Source organism: Thunnus maccoyii, chromosome 14 (assembly GCF_910596095.1).
Source record: "Thunnus maccoyii chromosome 14, fThuMac1.1, whole genome shotgun sequence".
Taxonomy (NCBI): Eukaryota; Metazoa; Chordata; class Actinopteri; order Scombriformes; family Scombridae; genus Thunnus; species Thunnus maccoyii.
In genome coordinates this window covers 23,650,681-23,664,373 of record NC_056546.1, presented here as the reverse complement: position 1 = coordinate 23,664,373, position 13,693 = coordinate 23,650,681, and the positions used below count along the sequence as shown (strand labels likewise).

At 39.4% G+C, this 13,693-nt stretch overlaps 2 protein-coding genes across 2 annotated transcripts; both read right to left on the bottom strand.

The window, feature by feature from the left end:
- Positions 1-19: 19 nt before the first annotated feature.
- cacul1 (CDK2 associated cullin domain 1) lies at positions 20-4,297 on the bottom strand. The gene is made up of 8 exons (XM_042433493.1): positions 3,694-4,297; positions 3,416-3,542; positions 2,629-2,731; positions 2,435-2,530; positions 2,199-2,301; positions 1,986-2,075; positions 1,714-1,852; positions 20-1,605 (listed from the first exon to the last, which is right to left on the bottom strand). Exons 1-8 carry the CDS (start codon positions 4,010-4,012, stop codon positions 1,566-1,568), a joined length of 1,017 nt encoding a protein of 338 aa, XP_042289427.1. The 5' UTR covers positions 4,013-4,297; the 3' UTR covers positions 20-1,565.
- Positions 4,298-6,614: 2,317 nt separating this feature from the next.
- sirt1 (sirtuin 1) lies at positions 6,615-12,856 on the bottom strand. The gene is made up of 9 exons (XM_042434407.1): positions 12,478-12,856; positions 11,830-11,952; positions 11,460-11,695; positions 11,199-11,351; positions 9,726-9,873; positions 9,553-9,632; positions 7,864-8,047; positions 7,234-7,761; positions 6,615-6,948 (listed from the first exon to the last, which is right to left on the bottom strand). The coding sequence occupies exons 1-9, from the start codon at positions 12,812-12,814 to the stop codon at positions 6,671-6,673; spliced, it is 2,067 nt and encodes a 688-aa protein (XP_042290341.1). The 5' UTR covers positions 12,815-12,856; the 3' UTR covers positions 6,615-6,670.
- Between the last annotated feature and the right edge of the window lie 837 nt (positions 12,857-13,693).

Genomic DNA, 13,693 nt, shown 5'->3' with positions numbered 1-13,693 from the left:
AATATTTCTGTGCAAGAGATTTCTGAAACAGCATTTGAGCCAAGTGGAATTTTATTCACAGTTGTGTTAACATTGATATTTTTTGCAGCACGTTAAAGAAAAAAAAAAAATCTCAGAAAGTAACATAATACATCCAGTGTTTGGCATCTGCAGTGATTCTGATTTTATTTGACTTCATTTACAATTTCATAGTTTCACCCAGCAGTAAATCTGCAAAGAGTGGAAAATAAATTCATCCCCGTGTCCCATGATTAATAAAATTAATGTATTTGATAGACAATGAGAACCATTTCCAAGACCCACAGACAGAAACGAAAAGCAAGCCTGAGCATCTAAATCACACTTAAAACAGTGTAAGAGCTTGTATCAAATCCTTCTGTTCAAGTGAATCGTTAAACAAAAATGCATCTGTGACAAAAGCTAGTGTACGCCGACCACACTGCAAAGACAAAAACTATTTACATCATGAACAAGCTATACATGTTAGAAACATTTAATGTACAAGTGTGCCAGACCTTGGGCCAAACATTTGCATATAATTTGTTTGGTGAAGTTTCTGAAGCCTTGGGTTCAATATATGTACAGTTAAGGGATGATGCAGGTAAGTTGTCAGACAAACTGAAGTATAATTAAGAAATTCTCAAATACTTTTCTGTGTTTGTCTGAGCTTTCTGGCACTCGGTTTAATGTCCTACGTGGCAATCCCTGTCCTTCCTACCCACAAGGCTAAAAACGAACAGAAATTATGTTTGAAATTATGATTTTACTTGAATCTAACAAAGAAATGTGTCAACCAAAGCTTAAAACTTGTTAGTAGAAAAATTGGCTCAGTGACTCAGACAGCATACAACATTAACAATGTCAGCTTGAATCCAATGCGCTGTAAAAGAAGAAAAAAAAACAACCCAAAACAAACAAAAAAAAACAACGGCAAGTCCTCTTTGGCGGAACTGGAAAATACAATCCGGTTTACCAACACAGTAAAGGCAACATGAAGAAGAGAATCATAGTTGAGGTCTAATGACTTAGTTCCCCTTGTTCCCACACTCGTTTGAGTCGAGTGAAGCCCCGGTAGTTACAGACACAGTGGGTGAAACCAGGAGATTTGTAGTATTAACACATGGACAGTGTTATTAGCAGCAGCAGTAGAAAGTCTTAATTAGCCCAGTCTTATCAAAACGACGCAAGACACGTCTATGTTAAAGGTTAGGAATGAAATACCCATTATCAGCCTATCCCTCGATTAGGATACCCAATCAGAACCATTAAAGGCACTCTGAAAAATGAGGAAAACATGAATCTCGACGCCCACGGCGGCGTCTCCACAAATACTGAAGCTGGGTGCATCAGAGTCACAGAGGAGAGCATCGTATGCAACTCTGTGTTTTTTTTAGTGCGGTAGATTCTGCTCAACGTCATGTTATCTTTGCTCTTCACAGTGTTTAGTGACCTTGAGTCGAGAGAGATGAAACTGACACATTGTTAACATTGTACCTAGTGCAGTGAGCCAACATGTGATAAAGATGTAGGAGGCACAGTAATAGTTCTGATGCTGGACCCTCCTATCAGGAGTCATCGCTGGCCCGCTTGCGAGACTGGTCCCCTCTGGAAAACAGGGAGAGAATCCATCAATCATTTAAAGTAAAGTGCAAGCCCAAATGTTCGGGTTATATTATGAAAGCAGCTGTGAGATCGCAGCCTCGCAAAACTTACCTTGGAAATCCGTTCATGGAGAGCTCCATCTGCAGCTTCTGGTCGTGAGCAGCATAGTCGGACAGCAGAGATTCCACAGCAGGAGGGTTGATTTGTGGAATAAATCCGGAGAAGAGAGCTGGAGCTAAATGGGCCCACTCTGAAAGAGGGAAAAGGGACAATTTAGGAATCATGTTCGTTTGCTGTGGTGAAGGTAAAAAAGCAGAGAAACACATAATATTAAAATATCTCATTCAAACAAAAGCAGTAACAAACACACACACACGGCTCACCTGGTCGGAGGCTGTAGAGGCCTTTAACCACACTAGCCATTGTTGATGGCTGCACTTCAAACGGCATGGAATGAGCTTTAATGAGAAGAGCTAGAAGGAAGAAAAAGCACAAAATGTCTCAGAGGTCATTTCTCACAGCCAGGAATCAAATCTTTTAGTGCAACTGCCACATCCTGACACACGAATCCTGATAAACTGAAGAAGTGTACTCACGCATCAGTGTGTTGACATGTTTTTCTGCAACATGATCAGCAAACAGCTTCATCAGATCCTCTCTTAGGTCTCTGTTCAGCTTTGACTCGATGTAGAACTTGTTCTGAAAATGACAAGAGTTTTTGCACAAAATTGAAGATGAATAATACCCAATGAATGCTTGATATAATAGTCCAAGTTCTGTGTAGGTTTTATAACAGTCATTTCACAAAAATACTACTTAAAAAGATGCCTACCAAGTACATAAATACAGGAACTATACATTGAAGAGAAGCTGTGTATTGAGTCAGCGCAACATTGAAGGTCTCAATGAAGTTTTCAGGTGGGCTGGCCTGGAAACAAAATAACAAAAGCATTAGTCCATGTAATAGTCTTTTTATGTATTATGTAGTAATTTTCTTGCATTTGCTGGTGTCAGTTTTTCTCTTACTTGTAGTTGGGTGGAAACTTGTTGTAGATGACTTGTTATTTTGGATGTCAAATCATTGTAGAGCAGCTCAGAGTGCTGCTGACAAACACACTTGTAGACATAACTAGAAAAAAAAACAGTGAAAGAGGAAATCAGAGAGGTAAAGAAAATCAGCATTTCTGGTTTAAGATAACAAAGTGTAAGTGATACATGTGACAACTTTATGGAGCAACTCAAATCTACAGATAAAGTTGTTTTGGCAAATCTGGTCCACATCCTGTGTGTTTTTAACATCCCTTTACCTGTGCTGTCTGTCTTTAGGGCTTTGGGGATTATTTTCAATAGCGATTATTCTGTTGATTATATTCTTCTTAATTGATTAATGTCTTAAAAAATTGAAAATTTTCAATCGCTGTTTCCCAAAGCCCAAGTGATGTCCTTGAATATCTTGTTTTGTCCCGACCACCAGTCCACAACCCAAAGATATTCAGTTTACTGTCACAGAAGACTAAAGAAACCAGAAAATATTCACATTGTAAAAGCTGGAATCAGAAAAGTTGGACTTTTTTTCTTTAAAAAACAACTCAAAACGATTAATCCGTCATCAAAATAGTTGGCAAATTGATTAATCATCTAATCGTTGCAACTCTAGCTGTCTTGATCTAGACATATGAAACTATACCATTGTTTATACCTCAGAATATGTTATTATTATTTTTGAGTAGGTGTGCAGGCTTTACTTGCTTTCTAACAGCCTCGCACCTACGTCTTGTGTGTATAATTACTGTCAACTCCAGCTGTGCCTCACCTGTATATCTGTGCATATGAAACAGAGATGTGGTCTGTGGGGTTCTGAATCAGCAGACGGTCGATTGCCTTCTCCAGGTTTGGCCAGTGGTTTTTCCGGTAGTCTTCTACAGCCATTGCATTCAGAACTGAGGGGGAAGAAAAGAGGACAGCTGGTCAGGTTATTGACCCATCAGGCAGCTGGTTGTAGCTGATTTAAAGGCCCTGACAGACAGGGGCATCAGTCACATAGCAGCAGGCCGGGCCAGGACATCAGGCCCTGCAGGAAAGCCAACTTACGGAACTTGGAAGTCGAGTCGAGGGTGAATTTCCCCTCGACAGCGGCCGGTGCAGCCGAGCAGTCCGTCTCACTGACCTCGCTGCTCTCACTGCCTGAATCCGAGTCCACGAACTTTGACCCTGCAGCGGTGCTGCTGCCGGACCGCAGCTTCCCCCTTCGGGACCCCGCTTCTCCTCCGGGCAGCGCCGGACAGACTGGCTGCGGGACCGACAGCTGGCTGCTCAGATACGAGCGTACTTTACTGCTGCTGCTGCTCGCACAGTAGTTGTGATTGTGGTCGTCTTTTATGTCCAAACTATCGTCTTCCATGGCCTCCATTTTCACAACCCCTGTGTGCCGAAGCCTGGCGTCACTACATACACATTTCAGATACAACAATGAGGATACAACTGTCAGGCGTCTGTAGCAGCGTCCATCTCGGTTTAGCTGTTGTTAACTGAATTTTTACGACATGTCGTAGTCGTCCTCCCTCTACTTCGTGGTGTCGTTTGGCTGTTGGCAAACAGCGAGATGGTGCTTTGCCTCCACCAACTGGTGTGAAGAGTGACTCTGAGCCACTAAAGGACAGGTTCACAATTTTCTCTGTCTGGCTTAAAACAACGGTCAGGTGTCCATATGAACAGTGAAAGAGGTTTTCCTCACCGTAATCATCCCTCCTGTTCATACCGAATATTAAAAGATCCCCTTTAAATGTGTTTTCAATGTGAGTGATGAGGGCCAAAATCCACAGTGTGCCCACACAGCCATTTAGTGCAAAAATGCATTAAAAAGTTTATCTGAAGGTTTCAGCAGTCTGAGTTAGTCATATCAAGTGGATATCTGCCACATTTATAGTCTTTTTAGCGTCAAATTCCCTCTTTGTCTTTCCTCGGACAGTGTTTCCTTGTTGAGCTGTGGTGGAAGTCTAGTAACAAAAAAAGGAATTAAAGACTGTAATGTTGAAAGATATCTACTTGATTTGACTTATTGTCTTCAGATAAACTAGATAAAAACAGAAGGAGGACTGTGGTTTTTGTCCCCCGTCACCTACATTGTAAGTGCAATGAAGTATGAAGAGATCTTCTAATGGTCAGTATGAACAAGAGGAATGATTACAGCAAGAAAAACCTGTTTGAGTGTTCATCTGGGTACCTGACTGTAGTTTTAAAACAGACTTGAAGAATGGTGTCCTTTAAGGCTATTTCAAATGAGAGAAAAGGGCTGCTCTGGATGATGTTAATAATTTGTCAATTATCTTCATGATGGTTTGGTAGTATTGTGCTAAAGTATATCCCCTGTACTTGTCTTAGGTTTTTCACTGTGCTTATCCCTCGTCTGTCTGGATTTAGATGCGTTGCATGTTCTCATATGGTGTTTGTATATGTTGTTTGTCCCCATCTTGAAATTTATATGTTAAACTGTTGTTAATAAAGTTCAAAAACAAAAAAGATTACTGTATAATGCTAAATCCTTAAATATTGTACTGTATTGATCTTTTAAAGACAGTTGTATCAGTATATAGTAATGTTAAAATGTGCCTCACTTGTTCTCTTGCTGTTTCTTTCACTCCAGTTTTGAAAAGGTGAATGAACTGACACGGTGGGCTCATATGTGGGAGGGTGCGCACTATCCACATCTGCATCATCAGTTAGAAAGCACTGATGTGAACCACTCTATATGATGATGACATATATAGCAACTGTGTATGAAATAACAGAATGAGTGATCAGTGTTTTTTTTTTCATTATTTTTTTACTGAGAACCCCAGAAGAAATAACAACTAGAATGATGTAAAAAAAAAAAAAAAAAAAAAATCTTATTTCCTTGAACCGTAAACAAAACATTGTGTTGGAAATGGCATGTGAATTATGTTGGCGTACACATGAATCCAACAGGCTCAATTATGTCTACCTACCAACACTTGATCTTTACAGGCAGCAGACTCCTCTGTATTATGAATGAAACAGTTCAACACTTCTGTTCTATGAAAAGTGACAAGGGCAACAAAATTGGCTTTGTAAGAAGGAAAAAAGTGCCGTTTTTCAATGTGAACTCATTGAATATATTCCTAAGGCTTAATATTACAACTTAGTATACCTTTGTACAGATAAAAACTATCATCTACTCTTTGATGAGTATGTCTCACATCAGAGTATAAAAATAAGAGGCTTGACCATAAAAAGTAGCTGCCACATGTCAGAAGGAACACCTTGTCAATAATTATATTTTTCCGAGATTTAAATGACAAAATAAACGTACAAAGCTTATGACAACGTAAGAGCGTGTCAATGAACTGTTCTTTGGTCTAAAATTAAAGAGTACTGTTCCTTTACTCCAGCATTTACCCAAATGAAAGGGCAGAGCTGAACTGTTTATATTGCAGGTTAGACTGTGTTCAAGTAAACCATCTGAAGATAATTTATGTGTCTGAAACTCATTAGTTCCCCACTATTTAGCAGGCAGTAGGCTTACATATTTACATGTTTTGCAATTGTAACATGAACCAACTGTAAAACACATCATTAGACCACAGTTGAGATCACACTACGGACTGAGATTGACATTTGAATTGTTTGCTTGTAATGGCTGCAATTTAGGAGTTAAAGCTTGATCTACTGTTACACTTGTACTAAGCCGCAGTAGACAAAAGCAGCTAAATTACTATAAATGTGAATGCAAAATGAGATGAGCACATTGAAAGAAATCTGAAAGAAAAAAAAAAAAAAAACCCCAAAACTACTGCATTCTATTTAGTAAGTAGTATACAGTATGATGTTTCAGACACAATGCATGTGACCAAACTGGGCACAAAGAAAAACAAAGAGAAAAAAATTGCTGCATATTCACACAAAGTTGTCACGCAATTTCAACTTTATGAAAAAAAATAGTAAGGTTGATGAGTCAAAAATATACGAAACATATATATATATATATATATGTATATATATATATATAAAAAAAGGACAATTAGTGCTTTGTCGACTGGGTACTTTACATTTAAAGGTGTGCGGTGCTCTGAGTCTTTTCAGAAGTATTGTCTGTCTGCACACTGGATGTGGCCTCATTGGCTAAAGTGTGTTGTATTGTTGTATTTTGTCTCGCAGCTAGCGAGCCAGCTTCCTCCGGCTCGCTGTCTTCCTCCACCCCATCTGCACTGCATTCAGACTCCTCACTGTCACTCCCACAGGAGCTCGATGTCTCATCTTCAGAGTCGGAGTAAACCTCAGCCCCATGGAAGATATAGTGATTTGGTGCTTGGAACAGGTACTGGCCTGCTGTAGAAAACAAATACAAACAATTTACAGTTCAATATTTGGAGAGAATCTATCGATGTGCCATCTATTCAATGTTTTTGGCATTGAGTAGATGCATTTATAATTATTTAGTAAGTAATCAAATAAAATTTAGATGTGCATGTATTTGCTTTGCATGCTGTATGAAGAAAAAACTATATTTAATGGGCTAGTTTGTGTGTAAAAAAACACAAATATCTCAGATTCAAATACATGTAAAAGTTATGATAATTAATAATGTTCTCTCTTCTGTGATCTTAAGCTTACTCTCAAGGCGTTTGCTGATTGGACTTCTGTTGATTCGACTCATCCAGCATCTTCTACGAAATTCAAGGTTAGAGGTTTGGCTCTTTACTTCTGCAGCCTCTTCTTTTGGCGTTTCTTCTGCTGGTAACTCTGAGGGCTCAGCAGTCTCCTCACTGGGACACTGAGCATTTGGACAAGGCTCTGGAGGTGTAATGTTATTACCAGCAGTCTCTGTGATATTCGGACATTCTGTCTCCTCTGGAGGCTTAATTACTGAGTCTGTACTGTGCTGCTTCTGTTCCTCCTGCGCTCCGTCACTGGAAGCAGACAAGGCCTCGCTTGGTGGCTGTTCTGGTAACCGAGGGGGTTTCTCTGTGATCTCAGTGAGTCTTGTGGTGTTGTAGCAGAGCTGCTCAAAGTCCCCACCCAATCGATGACAGAGCTCGTTGACAATGACATCACAGTCCCCAAGTAGCTCCACGTCAAAGTTGAGGTGTGGCAGCTGCTCCCTATTGATCAAGACCTGAGGCACTTCATGAGGAATGGAGTCTGGATGGGATAAAGAGAAAAGCTGTTTCGTACCAAATCTTTGAATTTACTGCAGGTATATTTAAAAAAGCATCGGTTATTACATGCATTTCAAAAACATACTTGGGATGAGGGCAACTGGTCGGACTTTAAGTGAGGAGCCAATGACAATCAAGAGGTCCACCTCATCTTTATCCTGCTTCATGGCTCTGTGGAACATTTCTGGAAGATTCTCTCCAAAGAAAACGATGTCAGGTTTCATGATTGCCAAGGGAATATCTGGACACCGTGGACAATGAGGGACGACCTGCAGCAGCAATTCATTTTATTAGCATTAGAACAAACTACATGGGGGATGCAAGTCTATAATAGCCACAATACTAGGCAATGTCCTCACTGTAGGCAGCTATAGCACTGATTTGCTTTCACAACCCTCTGATAGATGTGCATGGATTGTGCTATATCTTAGGGGAGGGATGTTTATGTAAGGTCTAAAGTTCTTCCTGGGGCTGTCAACCACATGTCACATTATAAAATATGTTCATTACATTAAAAAAGCTATCTAGTTAGGCAAAAAGTTTTGGCTTTGATTGCCAAGGATCTGTTTTTATAACTTTTGCTGTACTTAAACGCAAGACAATTGAGGTAAATTACATTTCAAAAAGTTTTTTTCTTTTTTTAAATATTTATTTGGATGAAAAAACCCACTACAGACATGATTTACTTTGAGTAAATGAGGGTGGACAAACTGTTTGCTCACCATAATGCAATATAACAAAACCAATACAGACATACAAAATGACTGTGAAGTTAATGACACTGGTTGGTGCTTACAATCACAATATTTTAACTGCAGTAACTGAACTAGCACATTAAGATCTGAATGTCAGGAGCAGCATTGATGACAAGTGATATAGCTGACCAAAATAAAGATGACAGATGATCACATGTTGTTTTCTAGGTAAACTGTGAATCAATAATAAGTAATATCTCATGATTTACATTTACAATTGTAATTTCCTTAATAACAAAAAAGGTCCATTACAAATAAATGCATGTAATGCACCCACCAACTCTTTTTGCCCCCTTTAGAAGCAAAAATTGTAATTGCTTTATGAGCATTACTAGTTTTTTTCTTCCCTGTAAAAAGTCAATTTATCTTGTACTTTACACGTGTTGTTTTGCTCTCTGAATACATATTACTAGCCTAAATCTTGATAGCCCTGCTAGCATCAGAGCATTGTTTTTCTTTATTGTTTCCAAATACAAACGGACCAAATTCAGACCTTTTCCACAGCACACAGTTTGTTATAGCAGAAAAATCACAGGTGGAACTAATAACATTATCTGTAGCTCAGTTACAATCATCGCAATTCAACGCAGCAGTTAATTATGTTATTTGTTACATCTGTGTTTACATGTCTGCTGTGAAAAACCCAATTCAACCCTTCAGTTTTGGAACTACTCTGTTAATGCCAAATGCTTACATACACAAGGTCTCTTACAAAGCAAATCTACACAGATCAGCTTCCATGGGCTCTACAGGAGTCACTATTTGAAGCTGCTTGTTAAGGAGTGTTTTCATGCAATAGCCCTACCAGAAATGCTGGATATTATAACTGATTTAAAAGTTGTTTTTTTTCCCATTTTCATTTCCATTGTTGCAGGTGTTGCAGAACAGGCAGAGTATGTAATAGGCTTCAGGAGCTGCAGGAGACACCTTTGTACAAACATAGTGCCTCCTGACTTTGATAACGCACTATCAATACTGCATATAAATGTGTTATTCATCAGTTTGTAATGAATAAATACCTGGTTAAAGATGTCTTCTCTTATAGCCTCACAATCCACTTTATGTTTACAGACAAGACAGGAAGCAGTTGCAAATGACCCTGAAATAAAAGAGTTATTAATGAACTTTTATCAACACCATTATATATATTTAAAAATAATAAGCAAGATCCATCTTTAGCGGTACCACTTACCATGACACTGGATAATTCGCTGAACTCCAGCCACTTGTTCTAATGTGTCAATGTTTTGTGTGTAATTGCGCAGCAGCGTCCCCTGCTTATCCAGCATAGATATGAATTTGTGACAGGGTGAAGGCTGGAACTGACCAGGATAGATCTCCTGTAACAAAAAGCATGCATTAAGCATTTGTGAGCGAAAATCAAAACATTGCAATAATCACACACATCCCTCCTGTGCTGGCTTCTCTGATTCTTCATTTGCAAAACTTATGAAGTACTTAAAATTCTGTGAAAAGGCCTACATACATAAGCTTAGAACACAAACTGAACCTCTTAACCCCAAATAAATCCAAAAACAGCCTGATATGCTGAGGACACATTCTTATTACTGTTCTACAGTTCAAACTACAGGTGTCTTTGGATTTCCCTGAAGCCTCGAAACTCTTCAGCAAACTTTTTTAGAGAATCTCATGTTAGATTTAGATCTGAATCTTGTTTTAAATCACTTTGTCAACACCAAAGATGCCTTCTGCACACAATGATCTGATGCACCAAATATTATTACATTTCAAGCTTTTTCATAGACCTTCAGACAAAGGGCATGTATCTCATCTCTAGTATATACACTCAAACGTAAACATTGCATCATATTAGTTTTATAATGTGAACATTAAAATGGGAGTTAAGGGATACAATATAGACGTTATGATGGACACACTCTTCAGTCTAAAGTCATGCACCTGGGATACACAGATGATGATGAATTTGGGCTTGAATGTAGAGCTGCAGCCATTGATTGATTAGTTGCCAACTTTTAAATTGATCACCAATTATTTTGATAATCGATTAATTGTTTGGAGTTATTCTTTAAGAAAAAAAAGTCCAAATTCTCTGGTTCCAGCTTCTCAAATGTCAATATTTTTGGTTTCTATAACAAACTGAATATCTTGGAGTTGTGGTTTTCCGGGACAAAAGAAGACATTTGAGGACATCATATTGGTCTTTGGGAAACAATGATCAATGATTTCACCATTTTATAGACCAAACAACTAATTAATTAAACAAGAAAATAATTGACAGATCAACTAATAATGAAAATAGTTGTTAGTGGCAACCCTTCTTCAATGTGTATATTATTTTTCAATACTTTCTCTGTCCTTGTCTTCTCTGTATGACCAAAACCATCATAAAAGGGTGCAGATCCAAGTGTGTGTGTGTGTGTGTGGAGGCTTCTGTATCTGTGCATGTTTACGTTACGTTTACGTTAGCATCTTTGGTTTTGAATACATAATATCAACAAAGTTGTTTTTTTTTACTTCATCATATGTCAGATATACATAATATACATATATGATGTAGCTATATGAATCAAATTGGGGGAGTCTTGGGGCGATCAGCAGGAGAGGTATTGGGGCTGATACAATCATTTTTATGTATTGGTATCAAATTCAAGTGTGTAAAAGAAAAAGCATTCATGAAACAAACCTTTGCAAACTTGAAAAATGGCCTTGGGTCCCGTCTGAAGTATTCAATGTCAAACATAGCTTGAGGGTCTGGAAGATCAGGGAAATCTACAGCAAGCCGTGCATAAATTCCATCTCTGGAGCGAAAGTCTGGTATTCCACATGAAACGGACACCTGCGGAAACAGCAAACCACAAGTGTCATTAATGAGAAGGAATTTCCAATTCTTACATATTGCACCTTTAAAGAAGTACATTTGTGTGATACTGCTGTAAATACGTACCCCAGCACCCGTCAGCACAAGGATCCTTCTACTGTCATGGAGTAGCCTGACCACATCTTCCAAGGTGTTGATATCCTTCCGCTTCTTTCTCTTTGGTGGTTCGGAGATGTTGATGATGATCTGCCACAACGTCATGTCGTCTAAATCTGGTGGGAGTACAGTCTCAGGCAGCAGTTCCCTTAGAATGGTCCTCGGGTCGGTCTCTCTGATGTGTTGCTGGATGAAACTGTATGATCCTGGCCAAGAAAAACATCTCAGTATGACTAGTATTCCAAAATGTTCAGGCTGTGCTGCTGATACTTAATCCCTGATATCAGAAGCTTAATAAAAAGTACAGCCAGAGAGGCTTTTGCCAAATCCTACTACTCACCTATTTGCGGTTGAGGGGTCCAGTCGCTGGAGCTTGCATGTGATGATCTGTCATCTTCCTCTGTGATGTGGTCTGGTGTGACAGCCAGGCCGTTGGAGGGGAGGTCGTCATGCCCAAGAAAGTCTGAAGTACAGACAAGTTTGAAAAATGGACAAATAAATCAAGAGCTAACAGCATAACTTATTTTAAATGGCATGTAGCTTTAATAACCACTATGGTCAGTTATTTCCAATAACCATGACCACAATCTCAACTTTATTTTATCATTTGAACGTTGGTGTGAAAGAGAAGTTGCTATCAAAGTTCAGTAGCTTGAGGGAATAAGTTATATCATGAAACTGAATACTTTGGCTCAAAGACTGTTTCTCTTTTCTTTTTAAGCGTTACCTGGAGAAAAGTTTAAGTTGCCGCCCAGAGAAGTACACACCTCTAAAACACAAACACACGCGCGCGCGCACACACACACACATAAATACACACACACACACACACACACACACACACACACACACACACACACACATATTTACTGCGTTTAACGTTATATCCTCTGTTCCTCATTAAGTTAACTCGCCGGTTAACTTGGTAAAACAAGTACAAGGCGTGTAAATACTTTAGGCAATGTTAAGTGCACGGCTCTTTTCTTACCAGCACCCTCCTCGGTTGTCCCAAGTGCAGCGCTGTCGTGTAGTTTCACAGCCGGTCTGTGCGGCTGGGAGAGCAGCAGTCCCAGTCCATTGTTGTCTCCGCCTGGCGCTCCCGCTGCGGCCTGCTCCACCGCCATCACCGGCTTTGCTTCCTTCTCCGCTGGCTGCGCACAACTCCCCGCCGCCTCACAACTCTCCGTGGCGCCAGAAACACAAGATAATTGATCTGCTTCGGCGACTTTAGTCACCGGACTGATTTTCGTCCTTTTGGCGGCAGGTTCGTCCATACCGGAGGCGCCTGAAAAGGCCGTTCCGACACTGTTCTCTCCGTCCGCCATCTTCAGCCCGCAGAGCCGCTGGGCAGAGCCTTCCTCTCGGACACAGCTGGCTCATTTGCATGGATCACGTGACTCGCTCTCCACCAATAGTCGCGGCTGTAATGTCCCACTCGTTTTACGTCGCGGACATAAAACCATAACAAAATATTGTTGCTTTCAAACACTGTCGGATTATTCTCTAGCGAAAGGCATGCGCTCACAACGCACAAAATGGTGAATAAATGAAATTGTCTATAAGGACATGTGAGTCATATTAATAATTAATGTCCCCCTCCACTCAAAAATGTGTTTTTTTTGTTGCTACAGTTGAATCTTTGAGCTTCACTGTGCAGAATGATGTATGAGAGTTTGACAGAGTTTGACACTAAAATCTGTTTTCACATCTATCTACATCTATATACTTATCTGCCGAAAGAGGAAAGTTTCTGTGTTCATTGACAATCTGATTTTAAGGGGTGGGTCTACGAGCATGATTTGTGATATCACAACTAGTTTGGAAACCAATCCTGGTCCAATATTCAATTTACACAAGTGTGATGTGGAAACTTGAAGCCTCCAGTGCACATACAGTGAGAACAGACTTTACAGTGAAGAGACATCTTGTGTTCAGCAGTTAAACTTCTGAAATGAAAAAAATATTTGCATATTCATAGGTTCTTCATTTTTAATGAGGGAGAAGGATTAGATATAATTTCAAGAATTTTAACAAGATAAATGAACATTTATGAACAAAAACTGTATCAGACGCATTATTGTTGAAAGTACAGCATTTTATATACATCTTAAAACATGTCTGGAGGGGATCTTTAACTTTTATATTATGTGTAGACTTAAAATTTTTGATTACAACATAAACTAGAATCAGAATCATCTTTAGTG